Here is a 16,117-nt window from a genome sequence, read left to right as displayed (position 1 = left end):
TACTACATGTTAAAAAGTAGCTTTATTGTTTAAGCCCCTAAAGGGATTGTCCAAAACTAACAGTGAATTTCAACTACGGTATGTGTCTAACTATTTAAATAAATAATCTAACCACTTTTCTAATGTACATCAACTAAAAATTTCCTATTGTTCCATCTCTACTCTAACTTCCTGTTTTTTTCTCTTACTTATGATAAAAGTTAATTTGAGTCTCCCAGCATGCACTGCGGATTCTCAGGATGGATGTCATCAGCGGTTTGGGGCTGCTGTCACTGCCGCTACTTCATTTTCATTCTAATGCACAGTGTCATCAGGGGGCGGCGCTGCAGTCACTGATCACAGCTTATTTCACCACCACAGCTTCTAGAACACCACTCCTATCCCCACCGGCCCGTATCTTCAGTCCACACTGTCACACTACTGTCCCAGTTACCTCGTTCACTGAAATGAGACATCATCAAAGGGTGGTGACAGAAACAGGGAGAGTGACAGCAGCGTTGCCCCCTGATGACGATCGGTTTCAATCGCCATCGGGGCGGCGCATCTCACACTCTCCCTGTTTCTATCACCATCCTTTGATGACGTCTCATTTCAGTGAAAGATGCAGTGGACACAGAAATAAATTTAGACTTATAATATGAAATTCACTGTTAGTTTCGGACAAACCTTTTAACCCGTCTCCTCTGTAGCAAGTTTATGTTTTTACATTTACTATATTTATATTTATTTTTCCCTCCTCTTTTTCTAAGAACCGTAACCTTTTTATTTTTACAACAACATAACTGTATGAGGGCTTATTTTTTTGTTTGACGAGTTGTAGTTTGGAATGACACCAATCAATTTACTATACAAAGTACTAAAAACACTGGGAAAAAATCCAAATGGGAGAAAATGGGGAAAAAAATAAATATTCTATTGTTTGTTTGTTTTTTTGGGGAGTGGGTGTGGGGGGGTATTTTTATAGCATTCATTATGTGTTAAAAATGGAACCATGATTCTTTAGGGCAGTACAATGTAGGTAATACCAAACTTAATTATTTTTTTTATTTTCTTAGTTTGTTTATTTTTAATGTGGAAAGGTGGGAGATTCATATTTTTATATACTGTATATTGTTTTTTTTAAAAAAAAATGTTAAAACCTTTTTTTAAACCCTTTAAAGGGGTTGTCTACTACTCGGACAAGCCATCCTGTATCCCTGTTTTCCCCCCAGTAAAATAACAGGACTTATACTCACCTCCGTTGCTGGTGACGTCTAGCAGTGTCCGCACCAGCTCTCCCGTTGTAACAAGCCATAGCTTACCTTGAGTTCAGACTGTACCTGGCGTTAAAGCGCCATAAGCTTGATTACACCCCCAGTCTATTATGGCCTATGTCAATTTATACTCCAATTGAGGACTCCTATGGAACTCAGCCTGTGGTTGAGCTTTATAGAAGTACCTAAGATGAATGTGATGGAGGCCTTCAGCACGCCCCAAGCAACCTTAATAATGTATTGGTGCACAACGATTGCGTTTTGGGGATGGATGGGAACCGATGCACAACCGCTCCTTTTAAATTTCACTGTCAGAGACTGACAATGGCATTTAAATGATTAACAGCAGTGTTCAGAGCTCAGGCCCAGCCGCTGCCGTTAGACACAGATAATGGCTGTTTAATATAGCCTTAAATGGAATCTGTCAGCAGATTTTTGCTCTGTAATCTGAAGACAGCAGGACATAGAGGCTGAAACACAAAATTCAGGGATGTGTCACTTATCAAAGTGCGTGCCTTTGTTTACTAACTGTGAAGGATTTAGCAGTAAGAAATTAACATTGCTGGACTACACCAGTCCAGCAACGCCCCCTCCTGTTATAAGCACCTCACTGTCTATGAACTTTGTATATACAGAGCCTGGTGTGGGCGGAGTTAGCTTGCTCAGCTCTGCTTCATTCTAAATCTAACAGCTCTGATTGTGTCAGACCTGCTGCACCCAGTAATCTAAGTGATACATTGTTGGATTCAGCTTCTCTTTACCTACATTATGCTGCTCTCAGATGAGGTAGCAAAAACCTGCTGATAGATTCCCTTAAATCTACCGCATGTGAAAGGTGCTCAGCTCCTGAAGCCCAGCAAACATGTGAACCCCAGCCCTGGCAAACAAGTAAGTGATTGTGTGCTAAGGGGTTAAAGAGTATCTATAGTTTTAATTTTTATTTCATAAATGAATAGTACATAAAATATATTACAAAGTTGTTCATTATAATATAAGTTCTATTAGAGAAATTGGTTTTGTTTTTCTTCTCCTGGGCTTATGTTTTACTCTTAACTCTTGAATAAAATCTGGAAAATGTGTGTTTAGTGAAGACAGATTGTCCCACCACTGAGATAGAAGTCGACGGTTGTTGCTCATAATGTTCTATGGAGGCGAGAGGCAGAAGGAGGATGGAAAAGCTAGTGGCAGACACAGACATTCTGCTGCAGGTTCACCTAAAAAGACAATTAATACCCTGCAGATCATTGGGTCTGACACCCCCATAATGTCTGAAAAAATCATCTGTTCACCATCTAAGAACTACAAGACAAATTGAAAAAGATGTTTATGGTGTGTTATGGCATCAGATGGTGCATAAATGCATGTATTTGTCATACTAAATGCAACCTTTGCTCACACTGTGTTTGCATATCATGCTGTGTACACAAGGTGCCGGCCTCACTATAGCAGCCATGCTTTGTGTGAGAATTACAGTAGTTACACATAAGTTTGGGTGTCTACAATTACAATATCCTGGAAGTATGGAATTTGCATATTTAGTCATTTATAGATTTACTTAGAATAAGGGTTGACTTAGAAAACGACTTGAATAAGTATGTTAGCCCGTAAAAAAACCTCAAAATAGCTTACTATAGTAGCTTTTACAGCTAGAAAAAAAACAGTCTCACTTTTAGGGAAAGCTCATATATTGTTAATTTTAAAAATATTCAAAGATGACATTACCAAATTCTAATTCCCCAACCGTTTGAATGATCATCGCAGCCTTTACCATGGATTTTTGGAACACTATTGTAAGAAGCATAGTCACGCAGTTATTATTTAGCCAACACTAAATTGTCAAAATGCATTGGTTAAAAGTTTCATACAAAATTGTGAAAATAAAAATGTTTGCACTGTTATTTGTACCATTTAAAATTTTGGACAAGTGTACATCTAAAAAACAATTCTGTAAATTACAAATGTCTTATAGTTAGAATATATGCCAAATTGATCATACAGACAGGCTGTTAAGTTTGGTGCATCTTAAAGGAAGTCTGCCACCAGACTCACCACCTTGGACACCGCTCCCTGAAGCCCATATTAGAAGACCATATTACTTAAGACCCATGATAGTTGATGGTCCTATTGGAGATATTCCATTGGAGTCCACGAGCTTTAACTTATACTACCGGAAATACAGTTAGGTCCATATATATTTGGACAGAGACAACATTTTTCTAATTTTGGTTATAGACATTACCACAATGAATTTTAAACAAAACAATTCAGATGCAGTTGAAGTTCAGACTTTCAGCTTTCATTTGAGGGTATCCACATTAAAATTGGATGAAGGGTTTAGAAGTTTCAGCTTCTTAACATGTGTCACCCTGTTTTTAAAGGGACCAAAAGTAATTGGACAGATTCAATAATTTTAAATGAAATGTTCATTTTTAATACTTGGTTGAAAACCCTTTGTTGGCAATGACTGCCTGAAGTCTTGAACTCATGGACATCACCAGACGCTGTGTTTCCTCCTTTTTGATGCTCTGCCAGGCCTTCACTGCAGTGGTTTTCAGTTGCTGTTTGTTTGTGGGCCTTTCTGTCTGAAGTTTAGTCTTTAACAAGTGAAATGCATGCTCAATTGGGTTGAGATCAGGTGACTGACTTGGCCATTCAAGAATATTCCACTTCTTTGCTTTAATAAACTCCTGGGTTTCTTTGGCTTTATGTTTTGGGTCATTGTCCATCTGTAGTATGAAACGACAACCAATCAGTTTGGCTGCATTTGGCTGGATCTGAGCACACAGTATGTCTCTGAATACCTCAGAATTCATTCGGCTGCTTCTGTCCTGTGTCACATCATCAATAAACACTAGTGACCCAGTGCCACTGGCAGCCATGCATGCCCAAGCCATCACACTGCCTCCGCCGTGTTTTACAGATGATGTGATATGCTTTGGATCATGAGCTGTACCACGCCTTCACCATACTTTTCTCTTTCCATCATTCTGGTAGAGGTTGATCTTGGTTTCATCTGTCCAAAGAATGTTCTTCCAGAACTGTGCTGGCTTTTTTAGATGTTTTTTAGCAAATTCCAGTCTAGCCTTTTTATTCTTGATGCTTATGAGTGGCTTGCACCGTGCAGTGAACCCTCTGTATTTACTTTCATGCAGTCTTCTCTTTATGGTAGATTTGGATATTGATACGCCGACCTCCTGGAGAGTGTTATTCACTTGGTTGGCTGTTGTGAAGGGGTTTCTCTTCACCATGGAGATTATTCTGCGATCATCCACCACTGTTGTCTTTTGCATTGATGAGTTCACCAGTGCTTTCTTTCTTTCTCAGGATGTACCAAACTGTATATTTTGCCACTCCTAATATTGTAGCAATTTCTCGGATGGGTTTTTTCTGTTTTTGCAGCTTAAGGATGGCTTGTTTCACCTGCATGGAGAGCTCCTTTGACCGCATGTTTACTTCACAGCAAAACCTTCCAAATGCAAGCACCACACCTCAAATCAACTCCAGACCTTTTATCTGCTTAATTGAGAATGACATAACGAAGGGATTACCCACACCTGTCCATGAAATAGCCTTGGAGTCAATTGTCCAATTACTTTTGGTCCCTTTAAAAACAGGGTGGCACATGTTAAGGAGCTGAAACTCCTAAACCCTTCATCCAATTTTAATGTGGATACCCTCAAATGAAAGCTGAAAGTCTGAACTTCAACTGCATCTGAATTGTTTTGTTTAAAATTCATTGTGGTAATGTCTATAACCAAAATAAGAAAAATGTTGTCTCTGTCCAAATATATATGGACCTAACTGTACATAATGAAGCAAATCTAATAATAGTCAAACAATGCTGTCTGTATCATAATGATTCTTTAACTGGTGCTAAATCTGTGCATTATGTTTTCCTATACAGACTGTGAGAAGTAACCCAAATATTTAATGATGGACGACCAACGTGTCCGCCTACCTGCACGTACTCTCCTGGACTGCAGTAGCACTGACCGGCTCTGCGGTAAGTATCACCCAGGTCATTTAGCGAATATTGAGTTTACATTGCACTCTATCTGATTTTCATACAAAATCAGTATAGCAGCTTTGTAGTGTTGAGCATCTTGCCTGTTACGGTAAATTTCCTGGCGGTGGACAGGAGAGCAGAAGCTTAGAAGCAGTAACAGTCATTTTGTGCCTTACTCTCTTATGGAGGTACTCTTACTGCTACAAAGATATATTATGGAATTTATCACCATGGAGTTTTGGACCTACATATATTGTATATGCAGCGCCCCAGAGTCCTGGTCGTTGCAGTACTGTGGCTCCGCCACTATGGGGAGCTATGGTATGTCTGATGGCACTGAAGGAGTTCATCTGATCAGGTATCACAGACACCAATACATTTCACAGCCGGGCCTCCGGGGGGAGCTAAGGGTTCTATTCACTAGGCCACTCCCCACCATAGTGGGTAAACTGGGGGTCAGGCAGGAAGTTAGGGAGAAGCTGACTGGGTTGGAACCAGGCAACAGCTTGTGGCAGAGGGTGTTGTGGGGGAAGATACAGTAGGGTCTCTGTCAGGGGTGGGATCCTGACAGAGGCTTGGCAACTTGAGCGAACGTAACGGGACCGTGCCTGCTCAGGATAGCGGCGGTGCCCAAGAAAGGATAAGAAGCGAGATAGATTGTGCTGAGTGAGAAACGAGATCATAGCAATAGGAGAATACCAGTAGGAGTCGTGCTGTAAGACCAAAGCAACATCCTACTGAGGCGCACAACCGGTGGCCGGAACGCCGAGGGAGTATCATAATATCCAGCTTCAAGCAATACTCTAAACAGCGGCAGGACAGTCAATCTAAGGCGGGCTGTCTAACTCAAATCACCTATGCAGTCTTGGGGGGCAACTTGTGGAGAGGGGCGACTCTAGGGTCCCGGAAGAGCTCCGAGCCTACCCGTCAAACGGGTGCCGTCCCAACCAGAACATCAGGGAGGGACGGAGGATTAGCAGAACATCATCTAATCGAGTTGTGAGGGAACTTAAGAAACAGACACAACAGTTGTGGGGTACTTTCCGTAAGCACAGCAGGGAAGGACCACAACACATAGCGCTAGGGGGAAGGCACAGATTTCCACCTGTGAAGAGAACTCTGGAGGGGCCATTGGACCGGCCGGACTTGCGCAGCCTGGTGAACCGTATTCCGGACTGAGGACCCAGAGATCTTCAGTAAAGAGGTAAAGAGACTGCAACCTGGTGTCCTCGTTATTTACCGCGACCTGCACCCCACAACTGCACCGCTACACCACCACTTATTGCACCGGACGTCCCCCACAGACAGACAGGGCCACGGACCGGGTCTAGCCACCGTGACAACCCCAGGACTGAGACCCAGAGGCCCGGCTCCGGGTACCCCTCGGCCCTGCGGCGGTGTGGGGGCGCTCTAACTTGGCGTCACGAACAGGATCTACTTAAGCCTGAAGAATCAGGTCATGTGTGCCTTGGAACTGTGATTTACTGTGCTTGGACTGTACTTTATTGCAAAGACTGTGGATTGTCACTTGCCGCCAAAAGTTCGCGCCAAAACCGCCGCCATTACAGCGCTAAGGAGAGCGCAGGAGAAGAAGAAGGGCGTGGAAGTGGGCGTGAACAAGCTGAAGAGCGCGAAAGACAATGGCTGCCCAGTCTAAATATCTCGGCCCCTTGAGGGCGTGTCCGTCAGCAGCCGAGATCCGCCTCTTGATCCTCAATGGTGGGCAGAGACAGAGAAAGCGAATCCGCCCACGGAGGAGAGAGCGGGAAAAGGACCAGGAAGAAGAAGTGAGAGACATGGAGGACGCCATGGCAAGCTACCCGGAGAGGCACCGCAGCCAGACCTCCACAGTTGACGCTGACCTCCTGCAGACCGGAGCGGACGAGCTGATCCACCAACTCCTGCAGACGGAGCTGAGCACTGAGGCCGGGTGGAAGAAGACCATCATCGGGAGCCTCACCAGACGCCTGTCGGCAGCCTCGCCTGGTCCGGATCAGGAAAGAAGGTCCAGCGCTCCAAAGCTGGAAAGCAAGGCCCTGCCGGAAAGCGAGATGCTGCAAGCAGAGATGACAACGCTGCAGCGCGAGGCCCTGCAACCAGCGCTACAAGCCGCAGTGGAGACGGAGCAGACCGGCACCGGAGGGACCGCATCTGAAGCAGGTATGAAGGACGACCCTGCCCTGACGACCGACACCACTCCAGTGACTGCTAGTGCCAAAGCTGCTGACTCCGTTCCAGTGACTGATCTTGCAGCAGCCGCTACCTCTGCTGCAGCAAATGCCCCTACTCAAGCTGCGCAGACCTCCATCGCTGCGCTCGATTTAACCGTACATGCAAGACGGATTAACGGCGTTTGTCCAGCACTGGGTGCAACCCTGGACCTCACTTTGCCCAGGCCAAGAAGGGTTAAGTGCCAGGTGCAGCCCTGGAAGCCGTCCAACTAAGCCTCGGAAACCTGAAACTGTAAATAGTTAACTGTTTATTTCCTTGCTGTTTTGCTGCTAAAACCCGTCCTGGGTTAACTCTTAAAGGGATCCCTTTGTTTACCCGGGATCCCTATTGCTTTTTATTTTTGCTTTCACTTTCATTTTTGCTTTTTTGTTCCACAATGTTATAAAAACTGCTGAATCATGAACAATGCATGATACAAACTTCTTGTAAATAGTTTGCACCTTCTTAAAGGTGCTATCTACTGGTTCTATATGAAGAAAGGACACTTTGCGAAGATATTGTTTTGTTTTTTTAAAACATCACTGGAGTCCTTATTGCAAGCAAACTTTCAGCTTGAGGAGTTGCACTACCTCATAGAGACTTGGTCCCCTCTTAAAGGGGATGTTCACTGATGGTACTTAGAGAATGATGTTGCTCTAAAAAGAAAGTTAATGATGCTGCTGATATGTACAAGTTGTATGTAACTAAATTGTTGAAAGAAAGAAGTGTTTAATAATGTGTTCTGAGATAAAGTAATTATTGGAAAGATGCAGTAGACCCGTAGGGGTAGACATAGAGTTCTGCATGATTGCTAGTAAGAAAGTAATGATGGAAGTTAAGAAAATGTTGACAACGTTGATAGAAGATGAGGATAGAAGGTGAACCCTGAGTCCTCCTAGGAGCCATATGAAGATGGCTCAGTGTTCCTAAACTGAAAGTGTGTTATGTTCTATACTGTGTATAGTAGTTGAAAAGACAGAAGGCTCGGGCTGAAAGGAGCGGTCCTGTAAGAAAGGAGAGGCAGTAGGTCTGGTGCCGATAGGACAGGCGGTCCTGCAGATCTAAAGAAGGCGAATGTAAAAGTTAAATTGCCTTATAATGTGATTATAAGAAGGTCTTTAGCGGATTCCGAGTGTAAGTCCTTAAAGGCAAAGTTAAATTATTGTTCAACAATGTTGCACTAAGTAGAGTACCCGGTTGGGTAAGAAGAGTTGTTCATAGCATGTTGCTATGATATTTAACCATGTTTGTAACGTTCAAGTGTCCTTACCTCCCATAAAGGGAAGCCTGTTCAAGTATACTTACTGTTATTGCACTCAACAAAACTGTATGTCTTTTTGCTAACTTGTATTGTTGTTTTCTTCCCAGTCCCGGAGTACTGTGTTTAAACAGGGGGGAGTGCAGCGCCCCAGAGTCCTGGTCGTTGCAGTACTGTGGCTCCGCCACTATGGGGAGCTATGGTACGTCTGATGGCACTGAAGGAGTTCATCTGATCAGGTATCACAGACACCAATACATTTCACAGCCGGGCCTCCGGGGGGAGCTAAGGGTTCTATTCACTAGGCCACTCCCCACCATAGTGGGTAAACTGGGGGTCAGGCAGGAAGTTAGGGAGAAGCTGACTGGGTTGGAACCAGGCAACAGCTTGTGGCAGAGGGTGTTGTGGGGGAAGATACAGTAGAGTCTCTGTCAGGGGTGGGATCCTGACAGAGGCTTGGCAACTTGAGCGAACGTAACGGGACCGTGCCTGCTCAGGATAGCGGCGGTGCCCAAGAAAGGATAAGAAGCGAGATAGATTGTGCTGAGTGAGAAACGAGATCATAGCAATAGGAGAAATACCAGTAGGGGTCGTGCTGTAAGACCAAAGCAACATCCTACTGAGGCGCACAACCGGTGGCCGGAACGCCGAGGGAGTATCATAATATCCAGCTTCAAGCAATACTCTAAACAGCGGCAGGACAGTCAGTCTAAGGCGGGCTGTCTAACTCAAATCACCTATGCAGTCTTGGGGGGCAACTTGTGGAGAGGGGCGACTCTAGGGTCCCGGAAGAGCTCCGAGCCTACCCGTCAAACGGGTGCCGTCCCAACCAGAACATCAAGGAGGGACGGAGGATTAGCAGAACATCATCTAATCGAGTTGTGAGGGAACTTAAGAAACAGACACAACAGTTGTGGGGTACTTTCCGTAAGCACAGCAGGGAAGGACCACAACACATAGCACTAGGGGGAAGGTACAGATTTCCACCTGTGAAGAGAACTCTGGAGGTGCCATTGGACCGGCCGGACTTGCGCAGCCTGGTGAACCGTATTCCGGACTGAGGACCCAGAGATCTTCAGTAAAGAGGTAAAGAGACTGCAACCTGGTGTCCTCGTTATTTACCGTGACCTGCACCCCACAACTGCACCGCTACACCACCACTTATTGCACCGGACGTCCCCCACAGACAGACAGGGCCACGGACCGGGTCTAGCCACCGTGACAACCCCAGGACTGAGACCCAGAGGCCCGGCTCCGGGTACCCCTCGGTCCTGCGGCGGTGTGGGGGCGCTCTATATATACTGCATAAAATGGTATTTAAAGGGAACCTGTCATGTCTCCAAAGCTGTTAACTTGCAGATACAGGGCTATTTTGCAGGTTAATAGAATTACAAAGCTTTTTGATCGGCATACAGAAAGTGCGGCTACCAGGAGAAAACAAACTTTATGTCTCCCAGGAGCCACTGACTTTCAGTTATAGAAGAGTGCCATTGCTTCTACAGTCACCATTCAGTACATAGTGAGTGGCAGCTCTAAGCACACCCCGGCACTTTAATATGACAGTTCACCCTGTACAAATGCTTACACTGAGCGTCACTATGTTGTATAGAAAATGAAAAGACATCTTATTTTACTAACATTGAAGAAGCACCTGTCTTTACCCTCAGGAGTGCCATTCCGATACTGCTCACCAACAGAAATGTCCAAACAAAAAGTAACAAAAAATGGATTGGCACATCCAAATATTAAAAAACTTCAAACTTTATGCATACAATCAAAAATCCCCATGGAAATGGTGTTGTAACAGAGACCGCTCTGTTGCGTTTCTGGTGCCCATTGCTCCCGTAGTGATAGAGCATCTCTGTTACCGCATCATTCCCTTGTGAATTTTTAATGCAATTAGTGATGAGCGAGCGTAATCGTTGCTCGAGTTTTCCTGACCACGCTCGGGTGACCTCCGAGTATTTGTTAGTCTTCAGAGATTTAGTTTTCATCACGGCAGCTGAATGATTTACAGCTAGTAGCCAGCCTGAGTACATGTGGGGGTTGCCTGGTTGCTAGGGAATCCCCACATGTAATCAAGCTGGCTAATAGCTGTAAATCATGCTGCTGAGGCGATGAAAACTTAATCTCCGAGTAGTCATAAATACTAGGAGACCACCCAAGCAAGCTCGGGAAAACCCGAGCAACGAGTACACTCGCTCATCACTAAATGCTATGCTTCTTTAATAATGTCTGAAGATTTTTTTTATTTTTGATTGTGCCTATCCATTTTTATGTTGAGTGACGCTGTGTATTGATTGATGACAGTAGCCCTTCCGTGCACACTTTTATGACTGAAAGCCGTCGGCTCCCAGGAAGAATAAAGTTTTTTTTTCCCAGTAGCCGTACTTTCAGTACAGGGGCCGGACTGCTTTGTAATGCGATTAAACTGCAGAAATATCCTTTATTTGCAGGTTAATAGTGTTTGGGAACATGACAGGTTTCCTTTAAAGATGGGAATTCACCTTCGGAGATATTTGATTGAAATTGGCCATTTACATTTTCTTGATCAATAAAAAACTAACTTAAAGATGATACTTAAGACAAATTAGCCAAGTGGCTAATGGTGCCTAAACTGTCAGCAAGTACTGATTGATATTAGGCACTCGAGCACACACTTGAATTCCATTTTATTGCTCATTTTTCTTTTACAGAGGTTCGGACGTATCAGTATGAGGTGATTGTTATCCCTGTCCTCCTCGTAGGAGTTACTCTAATTCTAGTTGCCATTATTCTTTGGCTACGATTTCGAGGATTAAAATCAAGCAAAAAAAGAGCAAAAGGTAAATGTAAAGCTTAGAAAATTAAATAAACATGTAGCAAAAGAAGGTCCAAATATGTGTCATATATTATTATCCCTGCAGTCTAATGTTCAAGCGCTGTGCCCCTTCAACTGCTGTCATTTTTTTTCACCTTCAAAAATGAATTTTGATTTTGGAATTTAACTCTTTGGGGACTTGTTCCAATAATGACATTTGTTGGCAGGTAGAATTGACATAATTTGTCGTAGCTGTGTGGCACTTTTTTTGAATGGTGAGCCCCTTTATTTGGCTGGGACCGTTGATGGTTTTATACACTGGCGGACACAGGCCCTGTGTAAAGAATTATATATGGGCCCTTTATAGTCCTAAAGATCACCGTAATGCACAATTCCACCTGCTTTGGAATAGGTGGTGTTCACTTTATCGCATGGGCCCCTGAGGTTGCACCAATTATCAATCAAACCCCTGATTTGATACACTATATTACACTGATCATAATACTATTGACTACGACTTTATAGGTTCAACAGAACCTGACCATCCAATCTACATCTTCTAAATCATGGATCATTTACTTATTGGACTTCCAATTATTTAGTTTTCCAAGGAAGATATTTTTTTAAAGGGCTTCAAGAAAATAAAAGAAGTGGTACTCACCCAGTTATCCCAGTGGATCCCAGTTTTCCAGAGTGGTACTCACCCAGTTTTGTCATCCAGAGCTGTTACCTTATTACATTTAATACTGCAGCAAGACAGACATAAATAACAAATTAAAAATGTGACTTTTTTTTAAAATACAATTTTAATTTTAGGAAAATGTGTTAAAAAGGAAACTGTTAAGTTTTTTTTTCTATATGATCTAAGAGCAGTATGATGTAGAGGCAGAGACACTGATTCCAGTGATGTAACACTTAGCTTATGGAGTGCAGCAGTTGTTTTACAATCACTGCTTTCTCTGCTGCAGATCTAGCAGTGCTCTGAAAGTTGAGCTCTGTATAACCCCGCCCCCAACACTGATTGACATCTTTCTGTGTACACTGTACATTAATAGAAATCAGTGGTGGGGCATAGTCACACAGAGAAGATGACTAGGAAGCTGGAGACACCTAGTCCTGTAGTGATAATCTCCTGCTGATAAAACATTGATTTTATTGAAACAACACACAGCCTAGTAAGTGACACATTAATGGAATCAGGGTTTCAGCTCCTACAAAATGCTGCTCTTGGATTATACAACAAAAAGCTGCTGACAGTTCCCTATAATGAGTCATCTTGCTTTATATACATGGCAGTAATTGTATTCTTACAGTTCATGGTGTTATGTTTATTTTCAGCAGAGTATTACTTCCAGGAGAGCCACAGGAAAGTGAATTCAGTGATCAATTTAGAAGATCTATCACTGGACTCTGTCCTGAGAACACGAGATCCCAGCCTTTTAACACTAGAGCTCCCATGTGAGAGGATCAGAGAACCCTTACAGTTGATGGGTGAAGGAAGGTTTGGTCCAATCTACAGGACGGTTTTAAAAGATACCGATGGAAGGAAAGACAGAGATATTGTTGTCAAGCAACTGAAAGGTATGTATTTATACAATGAGTGTATACTTTATGCGTATGTATATATGGCGGGTGGAGGAGGGAGCAGCTGGGTCAGAAGTTGAAGAGGGAATGATAAATGCAGGGACAAGAGACTTTCTGTTTCTATATAGAGCAGAAAAAGAGAATAATTAACTGAGTAGAAAGTCAAAAAGAGCAATTGTAAGTACACAGTGCTATATAATATGATGACTACAATATATTCAAAGGATAAAAACTTTGATGGGAGGAGGAATGCTTCATAAGGAAAAAATGTATAATTGTTATTCAGGGCCAGCAGGACAGATGCCAGCTACACTGTATTACTGATTAATCACACGGAGTCCAGCACTGCTGCTGACACCTTTTCCATCTCTCTTCTCCCTTTTTAAATGAATCCAGTGTTTTAGGGTTTTCTCTTCCTATCTTTTTTGCTGATGTTCTCAAGATCTTAAATCACTTTAAAATGGCTGCTTTATTCCCTGCCTCGGCTTTTATACAGTTTATGATCATCTCTCGTAATTGGCTGTGCTATACCATGTGATAAGATAGCTGCAAGTCATTATGGGGAAACCTGTGCAGTCACGCCTGAGGTCAAGTGAGCCTTTTGTGGCTGATGCAATTTTCTGCAGTGTGTAAAAAGGTGGCTGGTATTTTTTAGGCATTTCACAAATCAAATTGTAAATTGTTTAAGTTCACACAGACCTGCAAATTTCATACAATTTGACACAAATTCAAAGCGAATTGATTTACTCATCTATGTTGTCTATACACATGGCTTACAAAACTGAAGCTCCAACCGTTATTAGAATATATTCATGAACTAATCAATAACAGATAAACATTTTTACATTAATATTTTTGTGATTTTACCACTATAATGTAACATTTAAGTAAAGAAATGTAAGGTAAATAACTTCTTGAAAATGAAAAAATCCTTATTCTGTATAGTACATATGTATTTTATCCTTTTTTTGTCACCACTTTTTCCTTACAGCTTGTAAGCTCTTGAGTACAAAACCCTCACTTATCTTGATGAATTGTTAATTAGTTTATTATTCTTTAATATCAGATTGTTCATGTACTATCTAAATTGTAAAGTGCTGCGGAATATATTTGCACAATATCGATAAGAATTATAATTACCGGTATTATATTATTATTATTATTATTATTATTATATGATATTATAATAATATATTTATAATCTAACTCATAACACTATTTTAATAGTTATATATTTTTGGCATTTATTTTATATTTTTATTTCCTTTGTTTTTCTTCCAACTTCTCTTCTGAAGCAACTGCCGAGCCCTGTGAGGTCCGTACTTTCCTGCAGAGGGCAGCATTTCAAGCATGGTTGGGCACACACTCTAATTTGGTGGAAATTTTTGGGTGCTGCACTGAAACAAAGCCATTTTGCACGGTGTCGGAGTGCGTAGAGCCGGGGTCACTCTTAAAGTTTCTCTGGGACTGTCGCAGAGTAAGTACAAGCAAAGTGTGCACAGAACATCCTATTACCACTGGCATTTACATTTAACACATCTCTGTGTTTGTAGTACTTCAATATGTACTGTATGTTCTGAGCATAATTTTAGCATCTGACTGTTTAATGTTGCTTACTGTTGAATTTAAAGCAGATCTCTTGCCAGATTTCACAATACAAAATGCATAGATTATTAAAGGGAATCTGTCACCAGGTTTTTGCTACCTCATCTGAAAGCACCATAATGTAGGAAAAGAGACCCAGATTCCAGTGATGTATCACGTAGTTTACTGGGTGCAGCAGTTGTAACACAATCCGTGTTTTTAGATGCAGCATGTAGCAGAGCTGAGAAAGCTAACCCCACCCACACCAGGCTCCCTATGTATATTGTTTATTGACATTGAGCTGCTCATCACATGAGGGGATGTGGTTGAACCAGAACTCACGCGCTACTGTTGTCCAGCATTATCTTCTAGTGATAAAACCTTCATTGTAAGTAAAAAGCACGCAGCCTAATCACTGACACATTGCTGAAATCTGTGTTTCAGCCCCTATCTAATGCTGTCTTCAGATTACATAGCAAAAAGCTGCTGACAGATTTCCTTTTAATAAATCTCTTAGGCCTGATGGTTAACTAACTTTGGAAATTTATTTTAAAAGAACAAAAGAATGATGGAATATTCCTTTTTGAAAGTTGCATTTCCATCTGTGCCCATCTAGCCTGATTGACATCTCCCCAGTGGCCCTCCTCCCTGCTGCTGCTAACATCTCTCACTGCTCAGCACAAGCTGCAGCTGTCACTCAGTCTGGGTGGGTTAAGACTGAATGCACTAGGAATCAAGTGCTCTCTCTTTATAGCTGGACTCATAACTTGCTCATTATAACATCAGGATTATACAGTCATTCTTACATAGATTTACATGATAAGTACATCAGGCTCATCAGTTCTAAGAGATCTATTTAATATTATATGCAGTTTGTATTGGGAAAACTAGGACAAATCTGCTTTAATTTATTAGATCTCTGGAGTCAGAATGTCTTTTGTGGAATATAAAATCTTACCGAAACATGTGTGGAGACACCCAAGCCTTTCTGCTTTTTATGTCTATATTATTCAATTCTGCAATAAAGAAAATAATATATTTGATATTTATTCAGGTGCCAGGTTTGCCAACTTGTGTTGGTTTTCTAGGTTTGCTCCATTTTATACACACTATAAAGACATGTAGCAATAAAGACAAAGTTAATATGGAATCGATGGAGTCAAAGTAAATATAGTTCTTGTTTTACACAAGAATAAAGTTTTTATTATAATCAAGGATCCTTGTACCGTGCCCCATGTCGTGCTGCAAAACCGGTGTTTTTTGTGTGATCACTGTATGTGATCAGATATAAAACAGTATACGTTTTTTTCCATCTTTCACAGCAGGTTTATTAGATTAAATTAAAAAAGTAAAACTATTTACCCCCTTATCAGAGGACAGCATCAGCACATATTTACCCTGCAGCGAAACCTTTGCAGAAG

General features: G+C 42.1%; 1 protein-coding gene across 2 annotated transcripts in view; it reads left to right on the top strand.

The window, feature by feature from the left end:
* STYK1 (serine/threonine/tyrosine kinase 1) overlaps positions 1 to 16,117 on the top strand; it is a 57,061-nt gene that overhangs the window by 24,608 nt on the left and 16,336 nt on the right. Inside the window, exons 2-5 of one of the 2 annotated variants that reach the window (XM_077258753.1) lie at positions 5,158 to 5,256; positions 11,425 to 11,553; positions 12,870 to 13,109; positions 14,408 to 14,589. In XM_077258753.1, coding sequence (XP_077114868.1) covers positions 5,184 to 5,256; positions 11,425 to 11,553; positions 12,870 to 13,109; positions 14,408 to 14,589 — 624 coding nt within the window. In that variant the 5' untranslated portion in view covers positions 5,158 to 5,183. Of the gene's footprint in view, positions 1 to 5,157; positions 5,257 to 11,424; positions 11,554 to 12,866; positions 13,110 to 14,407; positions 14,590 to 16,117 lie in introns of both variants that reach the window. The other variant, XM_077258752.1, reaches the window with a different exon arrangement.

Source organism: Ranitomeya variabilis, chromosome 4 (genome assembly GCF_051348905.1).
Source record: "Ranitomeya variabilis isolate aRanVar5 chromosome 4, aRanVar5.hap1, whole genome shotgun sequence".
Taxonomy (NCBI): Eukaryota; Metazoa; Chordata; class Amphibia; order Anura; family Dendrobatidae; genus Ranitomeya; species Ranitomeya variabilis.
This window is presented reverse-complemented; position numbering and strand designations above follow the sequence as displayed.